At 32.7% G+C, this 19,939-nt stretch overlaps 4 protein-coding genes across 4 annotated transcripts; 2 read left to right on the top strand and 2 right to left on the bottom strand.

Annotated features, from left to right (window-relative positions):
- The first annotated feature begins 5,015 nt into the window (after positions 1–5,015).
- LOC113869795 lies at positions 5,016–5,668 on the top strand. Its single transcript, XM_027506271.1, has one exon. The coding sequence runs from the start codon at positions 5,043–5,045 to the stop codon at positions 5,562–5,564; it is 522 nt and encodes a 173-aa protein (XP_027362072.1). The 5' UTR covers positions 5,016–5,042; the 3' UTR covers positions 5,565–5,668.
- A 2,734-nt stretch (positions 5,669–8,402) lies between these two features.
- Positions 8,403–10,993, top strand: LOC113869678 (protein SEH1). The gene is made up of 8 exons (XM_027506126.1): positions 8,403–8,660; positions 8,800–8,911; positions 9,011–9,111; positions 9,354–9,431; positions 9,562–9,717; positions 9,923–10,035; positions 10,232–10,358; positions 10,462–10,993. Exons 1-8 carry the CDS (start codon positions 8,502–8,504, stop codon positions 10,591–10,593), a joined length of 978 nt encoding a protein of 325 aa, XP_027361927.1. The 5' UTR covers positions 8,403–8,501; the 3' UTR covers positions 10,594–10,993.
- A 1,772-nt stretch (positions 10,994–12,765) lies between these two features.
- Positions 12,766–14,112, bottom strand: LOC113869816 (probable WRKY transcription factor 53). Its single transcript, XM_027506308.1, has 3 exons — positions 13,772–14,112; positions 13,511–13,639; positions 12,766–13,422 (listed from the first exon to the last, which is right to left on the bottom strand). The coding sequence occupies exons 1-3, from the start codon at positions 14,089–14,091 to the stop codon at positions 12,873–12,875; spliced, it is 999 nt and encodes a 332-aa protein (XP_027362109.1). The 5' UTR covers positions 14,092–14,112; the 3' UTR covers positions 12,766–12,872.
- Positions 14,113–16,537: 2,425 nt separating this feature from the next.
- LOC113870169 (transcription factor TRY-like) lies at positions 16,538–18,339 on the bottom strand. The gene is made up of 3 exons (XM_027506767.1): positions 18,282–18,339; positions 17,928–18,015; positions 16,538–16,661 (listed from the first exon to the last, which is right to left on the bottom strand). The coding sequence occupies exons 1-3, from the start codon at positions 18,310–18,312 to the stop codon at positions 16,538–16,540; spliced, it is 243 nt and encodes an 80-aa protein (XP_027362568.1). The 5' UTR covers positions 18,313–18,339.
- Between the last annotated feature and the right edge of the window lie 1,600 nt (positions 18,340–19,939).

The raw sequence follows: 19,939 nt of genomic DNA, 5'->3' as shown, positions 1-19,939 counted from the left end.
TTACCTCCCTCCCGAGTACCCCCACTCGGTCAAGGATGAATCCATTACAAGTCTCCCCCAGGTATCACTTGGTTAAGGTTGAATTTTCCCCAACCGACTAACCCTACTCGGATAAGAATGAAGCGTTACTAATATTTCAGTGGCACTTAGTCGGATTAAATTTATTTTTCCCAAGTACCCCTGCTCGGCCTAACGAAGAAGCTATTACTAAGAACGAATACCGCTATATATCTTTATATGTAACAGGAAAGTAGTCAGTTAACTTGTTTTAGCAAAAACTAGGAATGACACCAGTTAGAATTTCTATTTCTTTGTCAAAAAGATTACAAAAATTTGGACACTATCAGCCCATGAATATAAAAGAGAAATTAAACTAAATTCCCTTCATCTCCACCATCTGGACATGAGATATCAGGAACGGTCGCCTCTACATCAGGGGCTGCAGCATTGTCATTTATATTTATCCTTAGAGGGACTTCAGCGTCAGGTTCTAAATCTTCATCTACGTCATTGTATAGCAAAAACCTACTGCCGAAAAAATCTCTAGTAAGATCGAAGTGGAAGTCAGAAGGCACTTGGCAAAAACCATAGCACTGGCGAACGGCATGATTAAAGCCCGACTCATGTTCACTAGCCACTTGAACTGAACACTTGTCGGCAAAGGCTTTTATTTCACCATCAGCCCTGTGCCTTTCAGCTGTTACTGCCTCCTCCATCTCAACGGATTTGGCCCTCAAAGACTCCTCCAATCCTACAGACTTTGCCCTCCAAGCCTCCATTTCCTCTTCCCTCGCCTTCAGCGCTCGTTCAGTAGCTTGGAGCCAGTTTTTCACTATATGATAGTGTTCTTTATATTGAATAACCTCGGCTTCCAAAGCCTTATTGGTTTCGGCCAGATTTTGCCGAATCTCCTCATTTTCTGCAAGAGCTTGCTGAGTGACAGCATACTCATTTTGAACCTTCCTCATCTCCCGTGTGGGCTCCAGAGCCAGTCGTCGGAGCATCATCATAGCTCGGATTTGAAACTCCGAGAAGTATTTCCACACAGACTCAATTTCAAGGTTGCTAACCGCTTCCTTTCCTGCGTCCGACAGCAAGTCAGAAGCAACTGCTCGGCCAGCATGAACACCTTGGTTGAGGAAGGTGTCGGTCAAAAAGAAAGGAGGGAAGACACTATTCGAGGAACTCCCAGTGCCGGACGCCAGGTCACCCCGGCCTTGATGTCGGCTCCCATCTGAGCCACTCGGCCTTCCTGAATGAGAGTGCTTCCTCCTCTTCTCTTTGTCCGCCTCTTTGCTCTTCTCCTTCTCCTTGCCCTTGTCTTTACGCTTTTTTGGTTAGTTTTCGGCAATGACAAGGTCTCGGGGAGGAGGTTGCGGCTCGGTCGCAACAGGAATATGGTCCATTTGAGGATGTCGATGCTCCTCGGTGGGCGTGTTCTCAGGTGCCCTAGACTTCAAAGTTTTCTGATATGTCGGCACGTGAACATCACGCTGAGCCATTAAACCTACAATAAAAGCAGACAGTCAAATCAATATCATTTAAACCAAAAATAAAACCCCAATAACGTAACATATCATCCATGTCCAGGCGAGGTTGAGGAGATTTTAATACTAAAAGTATATGTCGGGCAGGAAGGTCTCGGGGAAGAGACTTTAAATATTCCAATGCCGCTAACTCCCTAACCGACAACATATCCTCGGGAATCCAGTCGTACCGGCAAGACACCCGGGTCCAGCGGAAAGGAAAAAGAGGACTATTTTCACTATCAAAGAAAAAATTTCTACCTACGGAGTGGACGGTTACTTTGAAGAAACCGATTTTAAAACCCTTAAAAGACGAAGCATAAGGCTTAAACAAAGGCAAGTCTGGTTGCCTTATTAAGGATATCCAACTAGCCAGGTCCGATGGACGGGTACAAAAAAAATGAAGAAACAATCCTACACTAGGTTCAATGTAATGAAATTTACAAAGTACTCTAAAAGCCTGAATAGCCGCCCACCCATTCGGATGGAGTTGTGTCGACGCTACATTTAAAACTCGCAACACTCCCATTTGAAAGTCATTAAAGGGCAATTTTATACCTAGCTCCCTAAACATATACTCATACACGAAGAAGGTGTCGGTCATCCCAGCACCCCCTTGAAAAACAAACTCAGGGTCTTCGGTTTCATCCCCACGACAAGGATTAATGAATATGGGGTAGGGATCGGATGGCTTCCATAATGAAATGTCCACATGATCAACAAAAGATTGAAGATCCTTATTTCTTCTATACCGAGAGAAGTAGGCAACTACCTCACCGTGTACCCACTCGTATCCAGGAATAGTACAAGGGGGAGGTACTAGTCTCTCCCTAAGGGGGCTCATGCTCGGTAAAGGTTCAGAGGAATCAGAATTGTTGGACTCTGACGATTCGGCTTCATCATTGCACTCCCTAACGCAAATCTCTATGTCTTCACCACCCCCACTAGGTCCTGAACCAAGTGCTACCCCCCCCTTCATTTTTCTCAGCATGTTGACTATCGACACTAGTCGGCATAAACGACTCAGATAACAAGTCTTCCCATTCTAAGGATCCGGCCATGATAAAAATAGGGAAAGAACGAAGCGTACCTCACAATAGTCGGTTTGAAAAAGAAAGTTTGAGTACCCTTCGGTTTGGAGCGATAGTATATACTTCTCGGTATAGAGACAAAGTGGAGAACAAAGTACCTGGACCACCACGTATTTATAAAGGGCCCTCGGGCATATGAAAGGTCACATCCCTCTCCAACCGATAGATCTGTCCTAGATCAAGTGGTCAAGATCGAGTACCCTTTTGTTTCTCGCACACATATCGAGGAAACTCTAAAAAGTACTTGAGATTCTCGAAGAATCCTTTTCCATTTTTTATTATTTATTTTTATAAATTTTATAAACTTTTATTATTATTAATTTACTAAATTCTTCTGATTACATTCACTTTATTGAAAACCGAATACCCTCCTCGGTATTCCTTATCACTCATCAAACCGAATCCCCCCTCGTTCGACTGTTCCCCTAGTAATTTAAAGCCCTCAAATCGTACCTCTTTGGGCTTGGGAGACTAGTGTACTAGATAGGGGAACTGATGGACCCTACATATAGAAAAAGGAAACCGAATACCTACTCGACTAGTCTGAATCAGTATCTCTAAGATTTAAAGATAACTTAATAATTAGAATTTTATTCAAATCATGAAAAGGGCCAAAAGTCAAGGTTGACTTTTGGCCCATTAACCCATTACAGTGCCTATAAAAGAAAGGTAGGAAGAGCAGGTTGAGAGTTGACTTTTCATTATTGAATACCATTTATTACTTTGAGCTGAATCCTGACTTCAACATCTAAGTGCCTTTTGTAGGTACCATCCCACGTCAGCAATTGTCAAAAGGACATCAGATCAAAGGTTTGAAGACAGCTGTTTCTCTAACAAGAAGGAACAATAAGTATATTAATTAAAATTTGAAGAATAATTTTTTGGTAAAGTATTTATGGTTACAAAATAATGGCCAATAAAATTTATTTTTGTTATGGTGTTTTAGAGTGAAAATTATAAATAAAATTATAATGTATTTAAGTATGTATATAAATTAGAGCTACTTACAACCTATTAATATTAAATTTATAAAATTTAAATTTGATTCATTTTAATAAGAGATAAACTAACAACATATTAGTATTTTTTTTAAATAATTAACCATAACTTCAAATTTAAACTTATTTATTTAATTAAATAAACGAGTTTGACTAAACATTTAATAATCTGCATCAAGCAGTTCATCGAATGCTCAACATTTATCAACAGAAAATATTCAATATAATTATTTGTAAAAGTTGTTAGTTATATTTTCCCCTCTAATATATATATATATATTTTTTTAAGGCCTCATATTTTATTAATGAAAATCAAGAAAATATTCAATATAATTTTTTGTACTTTTTCTGTTTGTATTTGTTTCGCACAAAATGTCAATATGAGCTTAATTACGTTCATATTTCAAGCTTACTACTACAAAGAACTTTCGAATTCTTCCAATTATTCTCTAATCAATCAATGAGTTTATTATTGTTATTATTGTTATTATTTTGTACTTAAACTATTCCATGGATGAGACTTCAACAGTCGAGCTTAGAGATCCTGGAAATTTTCTTCGCAGCTTCACAATTCCCAGATAAATTTTCCTTTTGCTTCTTTATGTCTGTAAACAAAAAGAAAAGAAAAGAAAATAGTATATATTTGTCCAACTACGACCAATTAGTAAGCATCTCACATGGGATAATATTTAAGAACAACTCATAAATTACATCATCCATGACAATGTCGATAGCTAACGCGTCCGTTTATTATATATTACTGTCATGATCCAAGGGTAACATCTTATTATTACACGTACCCCGTTTCCCATCTGTTCTCATTAATTTATTTATATAATATAATACTTTTAAAATCATCATATGAATCATACACGATTGAAGAATGCTATAAAGTTTAAAGAATTAAAGCTGATCTGTTTCTGAAATATCTTTGTTTGACCGATATTATAATTAGCTCTGGTGTTCTCTTAGTTTATTTGGATATGAGAAAAGAATATTGTATATAATATCATATATAATAATATTTACACATAACTTATTTTATTACAATATATATTTTAAAAACACACTTCAAAATAAAATAAAATAAAACTATTTTTTTTCTTCTTTTTTTTCTTCTAATTATATCAAACATCATATCCTATGGCATGTCTCTCTTTCTTCGTATTCTCTTTATTGTACACAATGGGAAGTTTCTCTTTTATGGTCCATATATGCTGGACGTGAATAACTTAATTATAAGGAGTAACCTTTCTGGTCACTAGTCATAACTAACGCGTTTGATCCTTCACCAACCAATACAAAAGCTATGAAACGTCACCTTATCTTTTGTCTCTCTCGTAAATCTTCTCCTATATAGTTTTGGCACATACAAAAAAGACACGACAGTCTCATAGGATTCCGGTTAGTAGTTATTAGTGTTTCATATGGAGAAACTCTCAGAGGAAAACCAAAAACAAAACCAAAACCAATTTTCAGCGACAAACTCATCTCCTCTTTACGATAACAGTGAGTTGTGGGATTGTGGCAGCACACTGTATGACTCGTTCGAACTCAACTCCTTCAAACGCCAACTCGACTCAGCTATAGCAAATTCCCCTAGAACCCTTTCCATGTCTCATTTACCAGAACGTCGACGTTTACCACTTGCACCAAATTCATCGGTCATGCCCAGAAAGTCCTTCAACATCTCTCGCTCCTTTCAGAAATTTCTTCGCTCCGTTTTCAAGTCCAACAATAAATCCACCACTGCTAGTTTCCAAGGAACAGACAAATACTCCAAAGAGAGTTTCTACGTTGTTTATGATAAGTCTGGACCCGTTCTCTCCACCATTCCCGAAGTTCCAGAATTTGAGATTGGTGCACTTTCGCCGGAGATCTCTTCCTTGGTCAGAAGGTCAGCTTCCGAGCGGTTCACTGCCACCGCAATCGGTGTTTCCTGCGCTTAGGAGATTACGGATTTTGTTTTAGACGTTAATAGTTAATCTATTTTTTAAATTAGCGTTGTCTTGTAATCAATTACTAGCATATGTGAATTAGCGTGAAGAAGAATGTTACTGTTTTAAATACATAGCTTCACGGTGCAATTCTTGTTTAATCTTTCAACTTTGAAGTATTGGCGACGTTGGAATCTGCAACTTGGACGAATATATGTGACATTTAATGAAAATAAATACTTTGAAGTTAACGTGACTTTTTCTACAGGTCCACAAAATTAGATAAAAAAGGACTACAAATGCAGATGGAGTTCAAAATTTAAAATAAGCATATTATTGCTATGGTTGGCTCAATATTTGAAATGACATTAATTTCACACCATAACATCCACAGCATCTTATGTTCTCATTCAAAAAATAAAAAATAAAAATCAAAAGAACAATATTGAACGAATACTACGGTTATATCAATTGAGCTTTGAAATCGATTCGGATGAATAAATGAGATATTTAATTTAAAATATGATGTATAATTATAACTAATTAACGATTAAAAATTAATGAATGAAACTTTAGTATATAATTTCATGATTTATCATAATATTTTTGTGTGTAAAATTTATTTTATATGAATTTTAAATTAAATAATTAAATGAATGAAATTTATATTTAATATCACGTAAATTTCAAATACTAAAGTACATTTATGAGCATTAAAAAATTTGTATAGTAGCACTATTTTATCTCGTCGTGAATATCAGATGGGTGTGCAGGCATGGGGCCATTCCGCCATGACTATCCATGCTGGTGTGGTGTTCGAATTTCGAACAGTGGAGCAGATCTAGAGTAGTAATTTTGATGGGAACTCATATAAATGCAAAGATTGGACCAGCTTACATGTTAATTTTCTGAATTAAGAGGTAGGGCCATGGAGTTCTTCCATGGACCGTAGTCGTAATCGAGTGTAGGTTCGTAATTAATTCAGTGGCAACATCTGTTGAGAACTTGGAGTGAGTTTTGAATCTTTATTCTTATTTGTATTTCTTGCTCATAATAGAAATTCTATAACGTTTATATTCTTACCACAATTTTATTTAATTTATTAAACCTTATTAAAAATCATAAAATATTATAATAGTTAATATATAAATAATATTAAAGGTCATTTTTTAATAAAGTTTATTATTTATTAATTTTTTATTATATTTACTTTTTGACATTTATTAAAAAATTAAATATAAAATTAGACATAAATAGAAAGTCTTATTAAAACTATCTTACTTTTACTACGTTTTTTGTTTTGGGTCGATATTTTTACTACGTTAAATGAGCCTAGATATGTTGTGTTTTGAACTACAAATACGTATGTTATTTTATTTTTTTAAAGCTTACACCTCTTGTTATGATAAAGTTTTTTTTATTAAATATAATTTTTAATATATATTTAAAGACATATAATAGAAACATAATAAATAATATTTATTATTAAAAAATAATGGTTAATATCAATATGTTAAAATTTATAATTTATAATAAATAATTTCTTATGTATTCTTAAAAATGTGTATCTAAGAATATATATTTATTTATTTATTTATAAAAACTAAAATCGTAGAAAACATCTTCTATTCCAATTTTCAATTTTTCCTGACTAAAATATTGCCTTTGTTAATTATTTTTTGTTTTTAAAAAAGTAATAAAAATTATCATAAGGCACTTTATAAATAAAATTTTAATCTTTATAATTTACATCACATGTTTAGTTTTAATTCTTATACTCGAGTTGCTTTTTATTTCTATAGTTAAAAAAAATACTTTTATCCCCATTACCAATAATATATCAAAACATGTGTTTTGAAAGATATAAACATTCAGAGTAATGTATTGTATATTGAAAGGAATAAAATTTAAGGCACTAAAATAAATTTATAAAATTAAAGTTATAAAACTATAAGGTACAAAAGCCAAAGTGTTAAACTATAAAAAGTAAAATTAAGATAAATTATATAACTAATAATGCATTTAAACTAAAAAAATATTATACTCTACCTATTTGAGTATATCAATTTTCAAAGCAGGATCCTTTTTAATATCCTCTAATCACTCAACGATGTGGAAAGTTGTAGGAAAAAAAAAACGCGCAGAGTGTTAGGCCAATAAAACAGTCGCTTGAGAAGTTGAGATAAAACAAAATATACGTTTAACAAATATAACTTATCTTAATTTAAATAATTATAATAAAAAATAAGTATTTATTTAGCCTGTCAATTATAATTTTGACAGCAATTTCATCCGAACAATTCAATACCAAATTTGCTAATTTGCTTCATAGAATATTATTTTAATATTTTTTATTGATATTAATTTTTAGAATCAAATTTAAACGATTAATAGTAATAAATATTTTAAAAAATATTTTTTATTTGTCATTGATATTTAATATTAATAATTTACGTTAACAAAATTGTTATTTTAATATTTGTTATAAATATTTTACTATATCTTATGTTTTTAATATTAATTAAGTATTATTTAAAATATTCTAAGACTAACGTCTCACGTATAATTAATCAAATATAAAAAAATTATTTAATTTAAGATAAGAACTAGTATGTAATTTTTTAAAATGAAAAATTATATTTCTAATAAAAACTACTTTATTTAAATCATTGATGTAAATATCTTCAAAAGATATATATTTAAATTATATTTTTTTTTAAAACAATATTTAAATTATACTTGAAAATTTATTTATATGAAAAGATTATTGTAATATATTTTGTATTGGATACCGATATAGTTTATTTATATTTTATATTTTTATTTAAAGCCAATTTGGATGAAAATTGGAAATTTGGAATAGCGTTACCCCCCAACTGAACAGTATACCCCAGTGGCATGTTAAACCCCAAAAACAGTGTTTAGGTTTGAGGAGTTTCACGGAAAGAGATGGCGAAGGAGTTATTGACGCTCGATAATGGCACAACATGCACTTCATGGAACTACTCTTCTACCAGACTCGCTGCTGGTTCCGTCGATGGCACGCTTTCGATCTTCGATTTCCCCGACCCACCCTCTTCCTCCCTCCGCTCTTCTTTCAAATCTAGGGTTAGTATCGATACTCACATTATTAATATTTTGTATTTATTTACAAACACCAGTTATTGTTCATTTTTATATCCTCGCCTGTTTTTATTCTCTGTATGATTTCTATAGTCTGTATTTATTTTCCCCTGAAACTGTGAAGGTTCTGGAAGGAAACATCGTCAAGATTGTTTGGGTTCCGCCAGAATATGGCGATGCAGTTGCGTGTATTTCCGCTGATGGAATTGTGTCATTGTGGGAGGAGGTTGTGGAAGGTATCATTCATTCTGTTACTTGCTAAAATTCGTTGATTTATTTTTTAAGTAGTTCAATTCGCTCAATGCTGAAAGCCCGAAAATTAAATTTATGTGTAGATTCACAGCCTCTTCAGTGGAAGATTTGTAGAAGCTTTGGAAACAGTTCAAGCAAAGTCCTTGATGTTCAATTTGGAATCTCTTTGACTAGTTTGAAAATGGTGAGTTTTAGTGCTGCTAACAATTCCATTAAATATTTATTCTGGAACTATATTTCTTAAATCTAATTTTCAAATAGCCATTCATAATTATAGTCATCTGTTTTCCTGATGCAATTTCACATTTTTCATCTATCACCTTGACAGCACTCTGCTTGCTTTTCATGTGCAATCCTGGAAGAATGCATGAAGTTAATATATCAATGACTTACTCTTTTTCACTTACTTTTTTATGAATATTAAAGGTTGCCGCATATGCAGACGGTAATGTACAAGTTTTTGAGCTCTTGGATCCCTTGGAACTGAAAAACTGGCAGCTTCAGGTGAAACTAGCATGTTTTACTTTACATATTTGTCAAATTATACCTTCTCTTTGAGACTTGTAATGTGATACTAAATTTTCTTATTACTAGAATACCCACTTATTTTCTATGTTGTTCATTCCCATTCTAGGCTGAATTTCAAAATGTTATTGAGTCAGTATCTGCATTTGGAAAGGCTACGTGTCTCTCTGCATCCATATCTTGGAATCCACAAAAGGGTGGAAACCGGGAATCCAGCTTCCTTATAGGTTTTAATTCAAATACATCAGAGCTTAATTCTTCCAAGGTAATTTTTGTCTACAGTTTTGCCCTGTTATTTTATCTTGATTTATTGTTACTGTTCTATGGTATGATTATTGCATTCTAGACTTGCCTCTTCATCTCTTTGAATCGTGCATAACCTTGCAAATGCTACAAACTGTGACAATGGGGAAGATTTCAGTATTTTTAACGACAGAAAAATAGTTTTCAACATTTTCACTTTTCCACAGGTATGGGAATTTGATCAAGCTCATCAAAGATGGCTTCCGGTGGCAGAATTGGCACTTCCTGAGGACAAGGGTGATCAGGTTTATGTTGTTGCATGGGCACCAAATATTGGCAGGTAAATATTTGCAAAAGTTTAGAGATCTGTCAATCACTTTTAATAGCTTGGACTTCCATATCGAGCTTGTCCTGGGTTTCATGTTAATCAACACTAAGGAGGTTCGTTCTACTTAGCAGTGGTAGTTATTTACCAGGGTGAATGAAACTGTTCAGTTACTATGCATATATTTATAACTGGTTTAATTTTCTGGTAGACCATATGAGATCATTGCTGTTGCAACACCCAAGGGACTTGCAATATGGCACCTTGGATTGAACCCTGATCATAATGGGAGACTCCCGGTGGAGAGAGTTGCACTATTGTCAGGTCATGAAGGCATGGTACGTCTTATTTCAGAGACCATTTAGATGTTTTATCATGGTTTTTGGTAGATTATATAAGAAGGCAATGGTAACTGGATTTCTTGGGTTAAATGTTGTTTAGGTGTGGCAAATGGAGTGGGATATGAGTGGAATGACATTGGCCACTACAGGTCACGATGGAATGGTCCGATTGTGGCAGTCTAATCTCAATGGCGTTTGGCATCAGCAGGCTGCGTTTGAACCCTCTTCTTAGCCACTCGTCTACTATTATACCCAGCCGATTTATGTGGCAAACGAATCTCTTAAATATTTTGGGCTCTGGAGAGGGGTTCAAGGGATCTCTGTCTGCTTTTTAGTAACATCCGATATCTAAACCTCAATTCAATTTGTTGTAACTTGTAAGTAGTAAGCCGACGTGGGTTTTCTTCCTTTTTTCCCCACCAGTATTAATTATTGATTAGGATGACGTGTATTCTGTTGTAGTTTAGGTGGACCAAGATACTCGTGTTACATAAAGGCTATGATGCAGATGGCTTTCCTTTACTATCTCACCCAAGTATCCTGCTGTTTGTACAAATAATTTCGCTTTCAAGTAGCTTAAGATAAGATTTTCATTTGCTCTATATTGAAAGAACACGCAGTTCTTTATCAAAAGGAGCTAATGGTTCCTTTTTATCTTCCGTTGCGATGTTCTGCAGCCAAGTCGAATGGTTCATAACATTTGCAATTATGCCTAACCGGTAAGAGTTTGCCACATAGACAACCTCTGCCGGGTCTGTGCGGCTTGTAGACAAAAGACGCTATCACCTTTTGTGACATGCGCTTCTACCCGTTGGCAGTTTAACAGATCATGTAATATCTTACGCTATGTATGGAGGTTTCCGAGATAATGAAATAGAACAAAATGGCATTGGGTGAAAATAAATGTAACGGGTTTTTCTGAAGGGTGAGTAAAAGGGCTGTGGAATATATTAGAACGAGAGATATGTTAATGATTTTTTTGTCACTTACTATCTCATTGTGTAATCAGCTCAAAACTGGGAGAAATTATTTTCTTTTCTTTTTGTTAGAGGGGATGAATTCTTTTTTTGTTTTGATCCAACGAGAGGATAAATTGTACCAGGCTTTTGATGTTCAGATTTGCTCCATTTTTGTGCCTTGCAGCACTCACTTTCTTTTAATTGAACGGGCCCGGTCTCTCAAATAAGTCTCGTTGTCATGTGTATTTTGGGCCCAAAAACGCGATTGGTTCTTCATGTAGGGAAAAAGAATTGACCCAAACAAAAGTATGGAAAAAGAGATTAAAACATTTGAAGATTGACAATAATTTCTGAACCCTCGCCGAAGTTTTCCCTCAATCATGCTTGATTCTTCTCCGATTCTGCATCATGATCATACATCAACCCTGCCCATAATTAGAAGGCGGGGGGCGGGGGTTTGGAGTTAAATGTAAAGCTGTGATTGTCTCAGCTTAGAGTTTGAGTGAGAACAGATATGGATACACGACTAGTTTAGTTTAGCATCCCTATAGAGGCACAGTATAAGCAGAACATTCAATTCTGGCGTCGATTGAATAAAAGTATATTTATTCTCAATTTATTATAATCTAAACTCATTGATAATTTTACAGTAATTTACCTTCTACTCACTTTGAAAATAATCTTAGGATTAAGCAGGTTTGTCCAAACCTTTCCTTAAACAAGATAGCGACTTGCCTTTCTACGTTTTTAAAGCATGCCAAAATTTTTAAACATTATCGTCAGATTGTTGAAATGTGCTTTAATTGATTACTCTCAGCTTTTATTTTTCCACAAAAGATGTATATTGTGCGTTCTTTATACAAACGCAAATTTGGAGCATTCGTATGTCTGAAAGAGTTGACTAATAAAAAAAGTATGTCTGAAAGAAAATCCTAGTACGCTAAAATGTAGCGTTTATATTATGCGTCTGTTTTAAAATAATAATTATTTTAATGTTTTACCTTATCTTAAATTATTAGTCTCATCATAGTATAAATTTTTCTAATTCAAATTAATAAAATTGAAATCTGTATATTTATTTTCCAAAGTAAAAAATTAAGTAATAAAATATATAATGAAATCTTATTAACGAGTATTGTGAGGACAATAATTACAAAATCAATATAGAATATTTTAAATTAAATTTACTTTAAATATAAATTGAAAGTTATAATAAAGTTCTTTAATATATAATATTCTGCATTTAATTTCTTTTAAATTATTTAAATTTATAAATATTTAGTCACCTTATTATTTTAAATGAAGGAAATACCTATGCATGCATTTATTAGTGCTATGTATCATTGCTGGTCCATTATTCTGTTTGAAGTATTAAAAATTGATATGGAACGTAATCTAATATAATATTATTGTTTTTATATTTTATTTATTTTTAAAAGAGTTGTAAATAAGAATGGTTGAGGCATCCTTTTCTTTTAAATGGTAACCAAACATAGTACACGTAGCATGACATTTATTATCTAGTGCAAATAGAAGAAAAACCCCGAAGCATTTAATTGAAAGGGAAGTTTGAATAAATTCCCTCTGTTTCGAGTGAGAAATTAAAATCGAAAATCGGAATATTGGAGGCTGATGTATCGGTTGAAACGATCCAAGCAACATCAGAATCTGGATATGGCTTGTCAATGAGAGATGGAAAATAACTTATTGTTTCTGGCGTGTGTGGAGACAAGAAGTTGCTAATGCTACTCAACATAGGATCATTCTCAGGGACCGAAGAAGGAAGCAAGGTGTGGTTATCTTGTGTCATGCATCCGAATGGATATGCCATTTCTTGATTAACAGTTAAAATGTTGCTGAAATTTGTTGGGTTTTCTTGTGATGGGTGTGCATGGTGAAGGTGAACGACGTCACTATCATAACCATGCGTTTTCTCTTGTATGTCTGGTGACTTTGGCGGCAAAACGGCATCGTTTCCCTGGCCACAGGTGTGGCTTCCTCGGTAAACTATGTCAAAGATAGTGGCGTCTTCATCTGATCTCTGTACGTGCTTCGTGGCACAACAACCTCTAGTGTTGCGGAACGTGCACCTATAATAGTTTCTGCAAATGTAACAATAGATTGTTAATTAATTATATTTGATGATAATTGTGATTGTTTCTTCTATCAAGCTCAAGTCCTCGCACGAACCTGGGATATTTTGCACCAAGGATGTCTTTCTGTCCATATTTTCTCCAATTGTACCCATCTTCATAGGGTCCTTCAACGCCACTCTCGATCTTCACTTTAACATGATCCATCCATTCTGGCACCATTTTTCTGAAACCAATTTTCACACACACAAAAAAGGATCCCATAAGTGTTAAGATATATATAAACGAATAGACATAACCGATGCTAGCTAATTTTTAAGAAGTTGATTTATGCTATTAAAGTGTAAAATTAATGAACCTTTTCTTTGGATTGTGTTTAAGCTCCTTGACGCCCCCTGGAACGTTTTCCCTCGGAGAACTTCTTTCGACGGATACTGGGGACTCTGGTGACGAAGTTTTAGTTGCATGTTGCATGGTGTGTGGCTTGGAAATAAATGCATTCCATCTTAGAATTAGTAAAGACTTGTCATAACAAGATAATATCCTTTGTAAGAGGGAGTCTCGAGTGTCAACTGAAGAGGGTATCTTCAAGTCTGCTTCCAACTTTCTTGCTATCTCCAACCCCTGAATTAGTTCATTGACGAGTGCTTTCTGTTCCCGATTCCTTTCACTTTCCATGTTCTATCTTATCTATTACCTCACAGTGTGATTGAGTATGGTGGTTCTTGATATCTAGTTGTGGCCGAGGGCAATCTAATTGATGTTTAAAGAAATGAATCCTTTGGGTTTTAAGGTTGCAAATGAGTCCAAGTTTGACTGAGAAAGCGACTTTTTGAGGTAAGACTGGTAATTTGTTAGTGAGAAAAAGAATGCTGACCAAGTCCAGTGTTGGAGATTGAGAAATATGATTGGTCCTCACTAATTTGATTTTGCAATATGTAAGGAAGATTTCAAGGTCAGAGTTTGGAATGATAGCAAGGAATCATAGAATTTCCAAACACGCGTTGTCGCTTTGATTCCTTTACAGCTCTTCCCCCGTCCTTTTCTTGATGTATCATCCTCTAGAAGAGAAAGCATAAATAATAATAATAATAATAATAATAATAATATAACGATTTCACATCTTTTATATACCCTGGGTTTTAAGACAAAAAAGTTATTATTATTTTATACTCTTTTTTTCTACATAATGTTTATTTTTCCCCTTTTTTTTAATCACTGTATTTATTTTTAAAAAGTTTTATCTCTTTTTTTTTTCAACTTATTTTGCACATTAATAATTGGGTGTGAAATGAGTATTATTCAAGGAAAAAAAATATAATATGGGACGAGCATATTATTTAAATAATGATTTTTATAATTTTCTATTATATCAATTACTTTATCTTATATTTCTCTTTCCTCTTAATTTTCTTTCCATTGTATAAAGTTTCGTACAAAATTTATTTACAAATTTAATTTCCTTTATTGAGATGATAAAAAATATATATTTTACACCAGTGAAAATATTTAAAGGATAAAAAATTAAGATTGAAATGGATAAGATTGAGAATGTTTGGGGATTGACAAATATTACTATTTTTTTTAGTTATTCATTTTTTACGGATATTTTAATTTTACTTATCTGTCTTTTATTCAAAACTTTAAAATAATATTTATCATTTTTAATTATTCTGACATTTTATTTAATTTTTATATTTTTATATATTCATAACATGAAAATTATTATTATTATTATTATTTTGGAAAGTTAAAAAATATAATTTTAATATAAATAAGAGATATTAAATGTGTTTCTTATAATTTTTATACCATCTTTAAAAATGGAAGGGAGCAATATTAACTTAGCTTAGTGTGAAAAAAGTCATTAACAATTTTATTATAATAAAATTGGTTCAAATAATACATATTTGATTCTTTATAAGTAAAGTCTCTAAATTTGAATTTAGTGTATAAAAAAAATTCTTACTGAAAGAGTTAGCTTAGCATGATGTAGATGTTTCCAATATATATTCCCACAAAAATATGCATTATGGATATATGTTCAAATATATTAAATATCACTATATACCATTACAATACCAATAGACACTCATAATATATATGAATAACTTGTTTATTACAAAAATTATACCAACAAAAATAATGTAACACCTCATTTTTGTCTGTTAATAATTGACTTTCCTTTATTGCAGTGTTTTAATTTGTTAAAGGGCAAGGTGAAATCTTGTCAGGTTTAATAAAACGGTAGGAATGCAAGTCTAATAATTCTTATACTTTGTCTGAACTATATATAACAGTAAATTTAATTGTTTTATTCGTAAATTAATTAATTTAGTATCCTATCACGACTATACGGCCTTTATTTATTAATATGAACGTCATAAATTTTCAAATTAATTAATGTAGTACTCCGTCAATGGCGAATAATGTCAATTGAAAAGCGTGAAGCATGTTGAGCGGAGGGAACCGAGGCCTATGTGAGAGAACTATGTACAAATTTTTAAATAATTATAATCTTTATAATTAAATTTTTAACTCTTTTAATTTTGATTATTTATATGTGATTATATTATTTAAATTTACTTTTCTATTTTTATGTAATAATATTTCTTCTCACTATATATATATATATATATATATATATATATATAATTATTCATTATTATGTTTAGATATATTGAGTGATGAGATGAAAGGGAGAAAAGGTGATTTTTCTAATATTATTTCCATGCTTGCTGAAAAAGAAAATAATGATAATTAGAGTTAACAAATTGTTTTAATATCGATCATCATGCGTAACCAAATCTGATATGTTTAATTGTTTCATGTAAGTACTAAGCATAACAAAAGATTGAATTATTGTAAAATGAAAATCGAGAGCATCACGAAGGATCAAACATAAACGCATATCTTATTTTTTTTCTCCTTTTTTTGGGGTATAGACTAATGCAAACCGTTTCCATATGGAGCTTCTGTGAGACATTCATGACGAATTAGCTAATGGAAGTGTACGTTCGACGAGAGGGAATACAATGGGATATAATAATTCTACAAAATCCAAAACAAATTAAATTTATATACCAGAATTATGCCCTGGAAAATATATATATATATATATAAATCACCAGTCTTTGGTTTTACGTTCATTTCTTTTAACAGAGAAAGCATCGCCGTGTCTCATAATCCAGAATCTCTCTATTTCTTCTGCTTTTCGACCTGGAATGCGACCAGCTATCAAATTCCACCTGTTCCATTGTAAACCATAAATTACTTATACAGCAAGAAATTCGTATAGAATGCTAAGAAGTATCCTTAAACAGCTTGATAGTATAAAATGTAAACATCAATCAAGATAAAATATCAATGAAAACTTCAAACTTGATTCTTACTCCAGTCCCCAAAAAGCTTAGACGAGAGAAAGCCGCAACCAACTGGGTGCGCTATTCATGGTCATGATCGATTGGACAGAAATAGAAATTAAGGATAAGAAGCAAAGGAAATTAACTTTGTTCAATTTTACCTTACAGTTGAAATTAACGAAAAAAAAAATACTGGAATGGTACTAATCTATTCTTATGAAAAATACTTGTTAGGTCAAGTCTTGTATTTATATAATTTTTTATATAAATCTTTCACCTTTTTTTATTACAAAAATAATTGGAGCTCTTACTTTCTTTTTTTGGCCTTTTTTTCCTTCGTCCGCTCTACTCCAAAAAATGGGTGTCAAGGTACAGGTTTTCGGTCAATAAGGAAACTTTTTTACATTCAACCTCACTTTTGTCTTTAATAATGATTGTGGCCCACTGACAATTCGGTACAATAACTTTACTACCAAATAGTCAAAGTTCCGGCCAGATGGAATGTATCGCTAATCTTATTGAAGGGTGAATTCTACAATTTACCCAAAAGGTTTAAAGTGCATGCCCGCAATTAGTTTCTAACCATGGATGCATCTAGTATTTTAATCAAATATTAATTTGATTTTTAAATCCATAAATGAAAAACATAACTTAATCTAAGGTTAAAATTCTAGGTGCATCCATGTACAATTAACTTTTTGGATGCATGGTAGAAAGCCTACCCTCGTTGCAGTACCTCATTCCCACTAAAATAAACCGAAATGATAAAGAAATGCTGAAAAGTATTTGGTTACACCTCCAATGGTGCTCAAGATCACCCGGAATGGCCTATATGCCAATTAGATATCGTATATCTCGTGTATAAGAAGCACAGGTATTGATTTATTTCGAAACACGGTAAGGTGATACATATTATATATATAACATACACTCTAAGTATTCTCATATCATATGCGTTGCAGTGGAAATAGTTCTACTTAATTTGAACCTTGAGATGAGCAGATGCAGAAACTAAAATCCTTGTTAAACTGTATATAAATGCAATTAATATAGGGGAGTTTTGATTGATTAAGAAAAAAAAATGCAAGGAATTATAAACGAGAAGGGAACGAATATATATATATGCATGTATATCCATAGATATATCCTTACCTATCACCAACTAGCCCGTACATCCTGCGAATGAGATCCTCCTCTTGCTCGCTCATGTCTATGAACTCCCATTCATTACTGCTCACTTCTGCACCCGTAAACATTTATTTCAAAAAATCATATATATGAGGTGCGTTCAGTTATTCATTATATGATCATACATTAAACGCAACCTTCGATCAATCTCTTAATCATTACATGTCTAAAGAAAAAGCCTAAATCAGATATACAATTAAAAAGATGGAAACATAGAAACAACTTATCAATAACGATTGAAAAACTGCAAAAGGCAATAACATATCTAATTAAAGTGATGAAAATGGATGCATATATGGGATGGGATGTAACAAAAACCTTGAGAGCTTGTCGTTGAGGTTGTGGACATCTTTGCCTTCTTTTGGGGACGCTGATCAACTAGTTGTAGAAACACGGAGCGGCGCAGGCAACTTGGAGATGTGAAGATTATATAATTTGTCTTGAAAATGTGGAAACATAAGAAAACTTTTACGTCTAGCTCTGCCTGTGGGTCAGTCAATCTAATGTTAAATATAATATTAAACCTTCTAGAGGATATGTACACAACACCTAGGCTTCCTTATTTTGTTTAATAATATTCCACGATTTCCAGCATCATGTTGCTATGGGTCCTTTTTTAAATATTTCCATTTTAAAGAAAGGAAAATGATAGATCCACTTATATATATATATATATAACAAGAAATACAGATTCTTCACAAAATAGCGCACGTACGAGTGAACACATCAAGCAAGAGAAGCAAAATTTTGGGTGGATTGTTTTTTTGCTTTTGATCTAAAATACCTGTAATAATCAATGAGATTTCTGTATTTATTTTATGTGCACTTATATTATATATCTAACATTTGTTAAAATAAAAATTATCATGGTCATACATGCATGTATACGGTATATGCCATTGTACCACTATTTGGTATTTGTCTAGATAAACGAAAAAAAATGATTGTAAAGAATTTGCTGGCAACGAATTAATTTTAATTTCCAAGGTTACCCCTCAAATCTGCTAGGAGGATATTGGATAATTTGTTGGATTTTCTTATGACAGAGGGTAGAAATGTCAAAGTGTATTTAAAATTAATAAATACTGAGGACTGCTTGGTATACATCACATGGTATGAACGGCTGGTACAAAAGGATCGATCACCAAGCAGTTTGACTAGTAGATATCTCTTTTTGTGTTCATTTAAATGAATGGATCGAGTTATTGAGGAATTAATCATAATTGTGCTTTCAGTTCATAACGAATCTAATTATTAAATTTGGAGAATTGAAGCACTATTACTGAGTCGCGCAACCGCTGACGTTGAATACTAAGAGGCATTAAATTAGGTTGAATGGTTGGCTTAACTAAATCTAGAAACTTATTATAATAAGGACTCTGATTAAGAATAATGTGCACGGGCGTCAGCATAGATAGTGATTTCTACTCCCTTGTTGATGTTGATGGTCCATTTATAAGGTTCACAGATTTCTAGAAAACCATGGATTAGACTTGACTAATCAGCCACGAAGATTTTGTTAACAAAAGATATAGTGTATAAAACGTTAGATATGCGCTTGATTTAAATAGTTTTTGAAATATTACATCAGTAGTTTTATTATGCTTTAGATAAAGGTTCTTAAAGAGTATTATGAGTAACCTCGTTACTCGACCAAATAATCTTATCAAAGGAAAACAGTTGACTATCTTAAAACAGGCTATTATCTGGGCGTTAAAATCATCATTACTAACAAAAATTTGTAACTTGAGGGTATGTATTTTCCTTACGCAGTTGAGTAATTTTGAAAATCGTCTAAACACTTCTAGAATATTTTCAGTAAAGTCAAAACATAATCAGTTATACCCTCTAATTTGGCTGACAAACGGAGAAGGTTAATTAACAATGAGCATTTAAATCATCAGCAAAATAAATACACATCCAATATATATATATATATAAAGATATGATCCATTGACATTAGGTATAAGTCACTA

Source organism: Abrus precatorius, unplaced genomic scaffold, assembly GCF_003935025.1.
Source record: "Abrus precatorius isolate BTA unplaced genomic scaffold, Abrus_2018 Scaffold6, whole genome shotgun sequence".
Classification (NCBI taxonomy): Eukaryota; Viridiplantae; Streptophyta; class Magnoliopsida; order Fabales; family Fabaceae; genus Abrus; species Abrus precatorius.
This window is presented reverse-complemented; position numbering and strand designations above follow the sequence as displayed.

Coding starts and splice junctions, on each gene's coding strand:
- LOC113869795 (XM_027506271.1), top strand. CDS start 5,043: ATGGAGAAACTCTCAGAGGAAAACCAAAAACAAAACCAAAACCAATTT.
- LOC113869678 (XM_027506126.1), top strand. CDS start 8,502: ATGGCGAAGGAGTTATTGACGCTCGATAATGGCACAACATGCACTTCA. Junction 9,432..9,561: donor TGAAAAACTGGCAGCTTCAG/GTGAAACTAGCA, acceptor TTCCCATTCTAG/GCTGAATTTCAAAATGTTAT. Junction 9,718..9,922: donor CAGAGCTTAATTCTTCCAAG/GTAATTTTTGTC, acceptor ACTTTTCCACAG/GTATGGGAATTTGATCAAGC.
- LOC113869816 (XM_027506308.1), bottom strand. CDS start 14,091: ATGGAAAGTGAAAGGAATCGGGAACAGAAAGCACTCGTCAATGAACTA. Junction 13,640..13,771: donor AAACACAATCCAAAGAAAAG/GTTCATTAATTT, acceptor AATTGGTTTCAG/AAAAATGGTGCCAGAATGGA. Junction 13,423..13,510: donor CTTGGTGCAAAATATCCCAG/GTTCGTGCGAGG, acceptor TTACATTTGCAG/AAACTATTATAGGTGCACGT.
- LOC113870169 (XM_027506767.1), bottom strand. CDS start 18,312: ATGTCCACAACCTCAACGACAAGCTCTCAAG. Junction 18,016..18,281: donor CTCAACGACAAGCTCTCAAG/GTTTTTGTTACA, acceptor TTACGGGTGCAG/AAGTGAGCAGTAATGAATGG. Junction 16,662..17,927: donor TACGGGCTAGTTGGTGATAG/GTAAGGATATAT, acceptor ACAATGGAACAG/GTGGAATTTGATAGCTGGTC.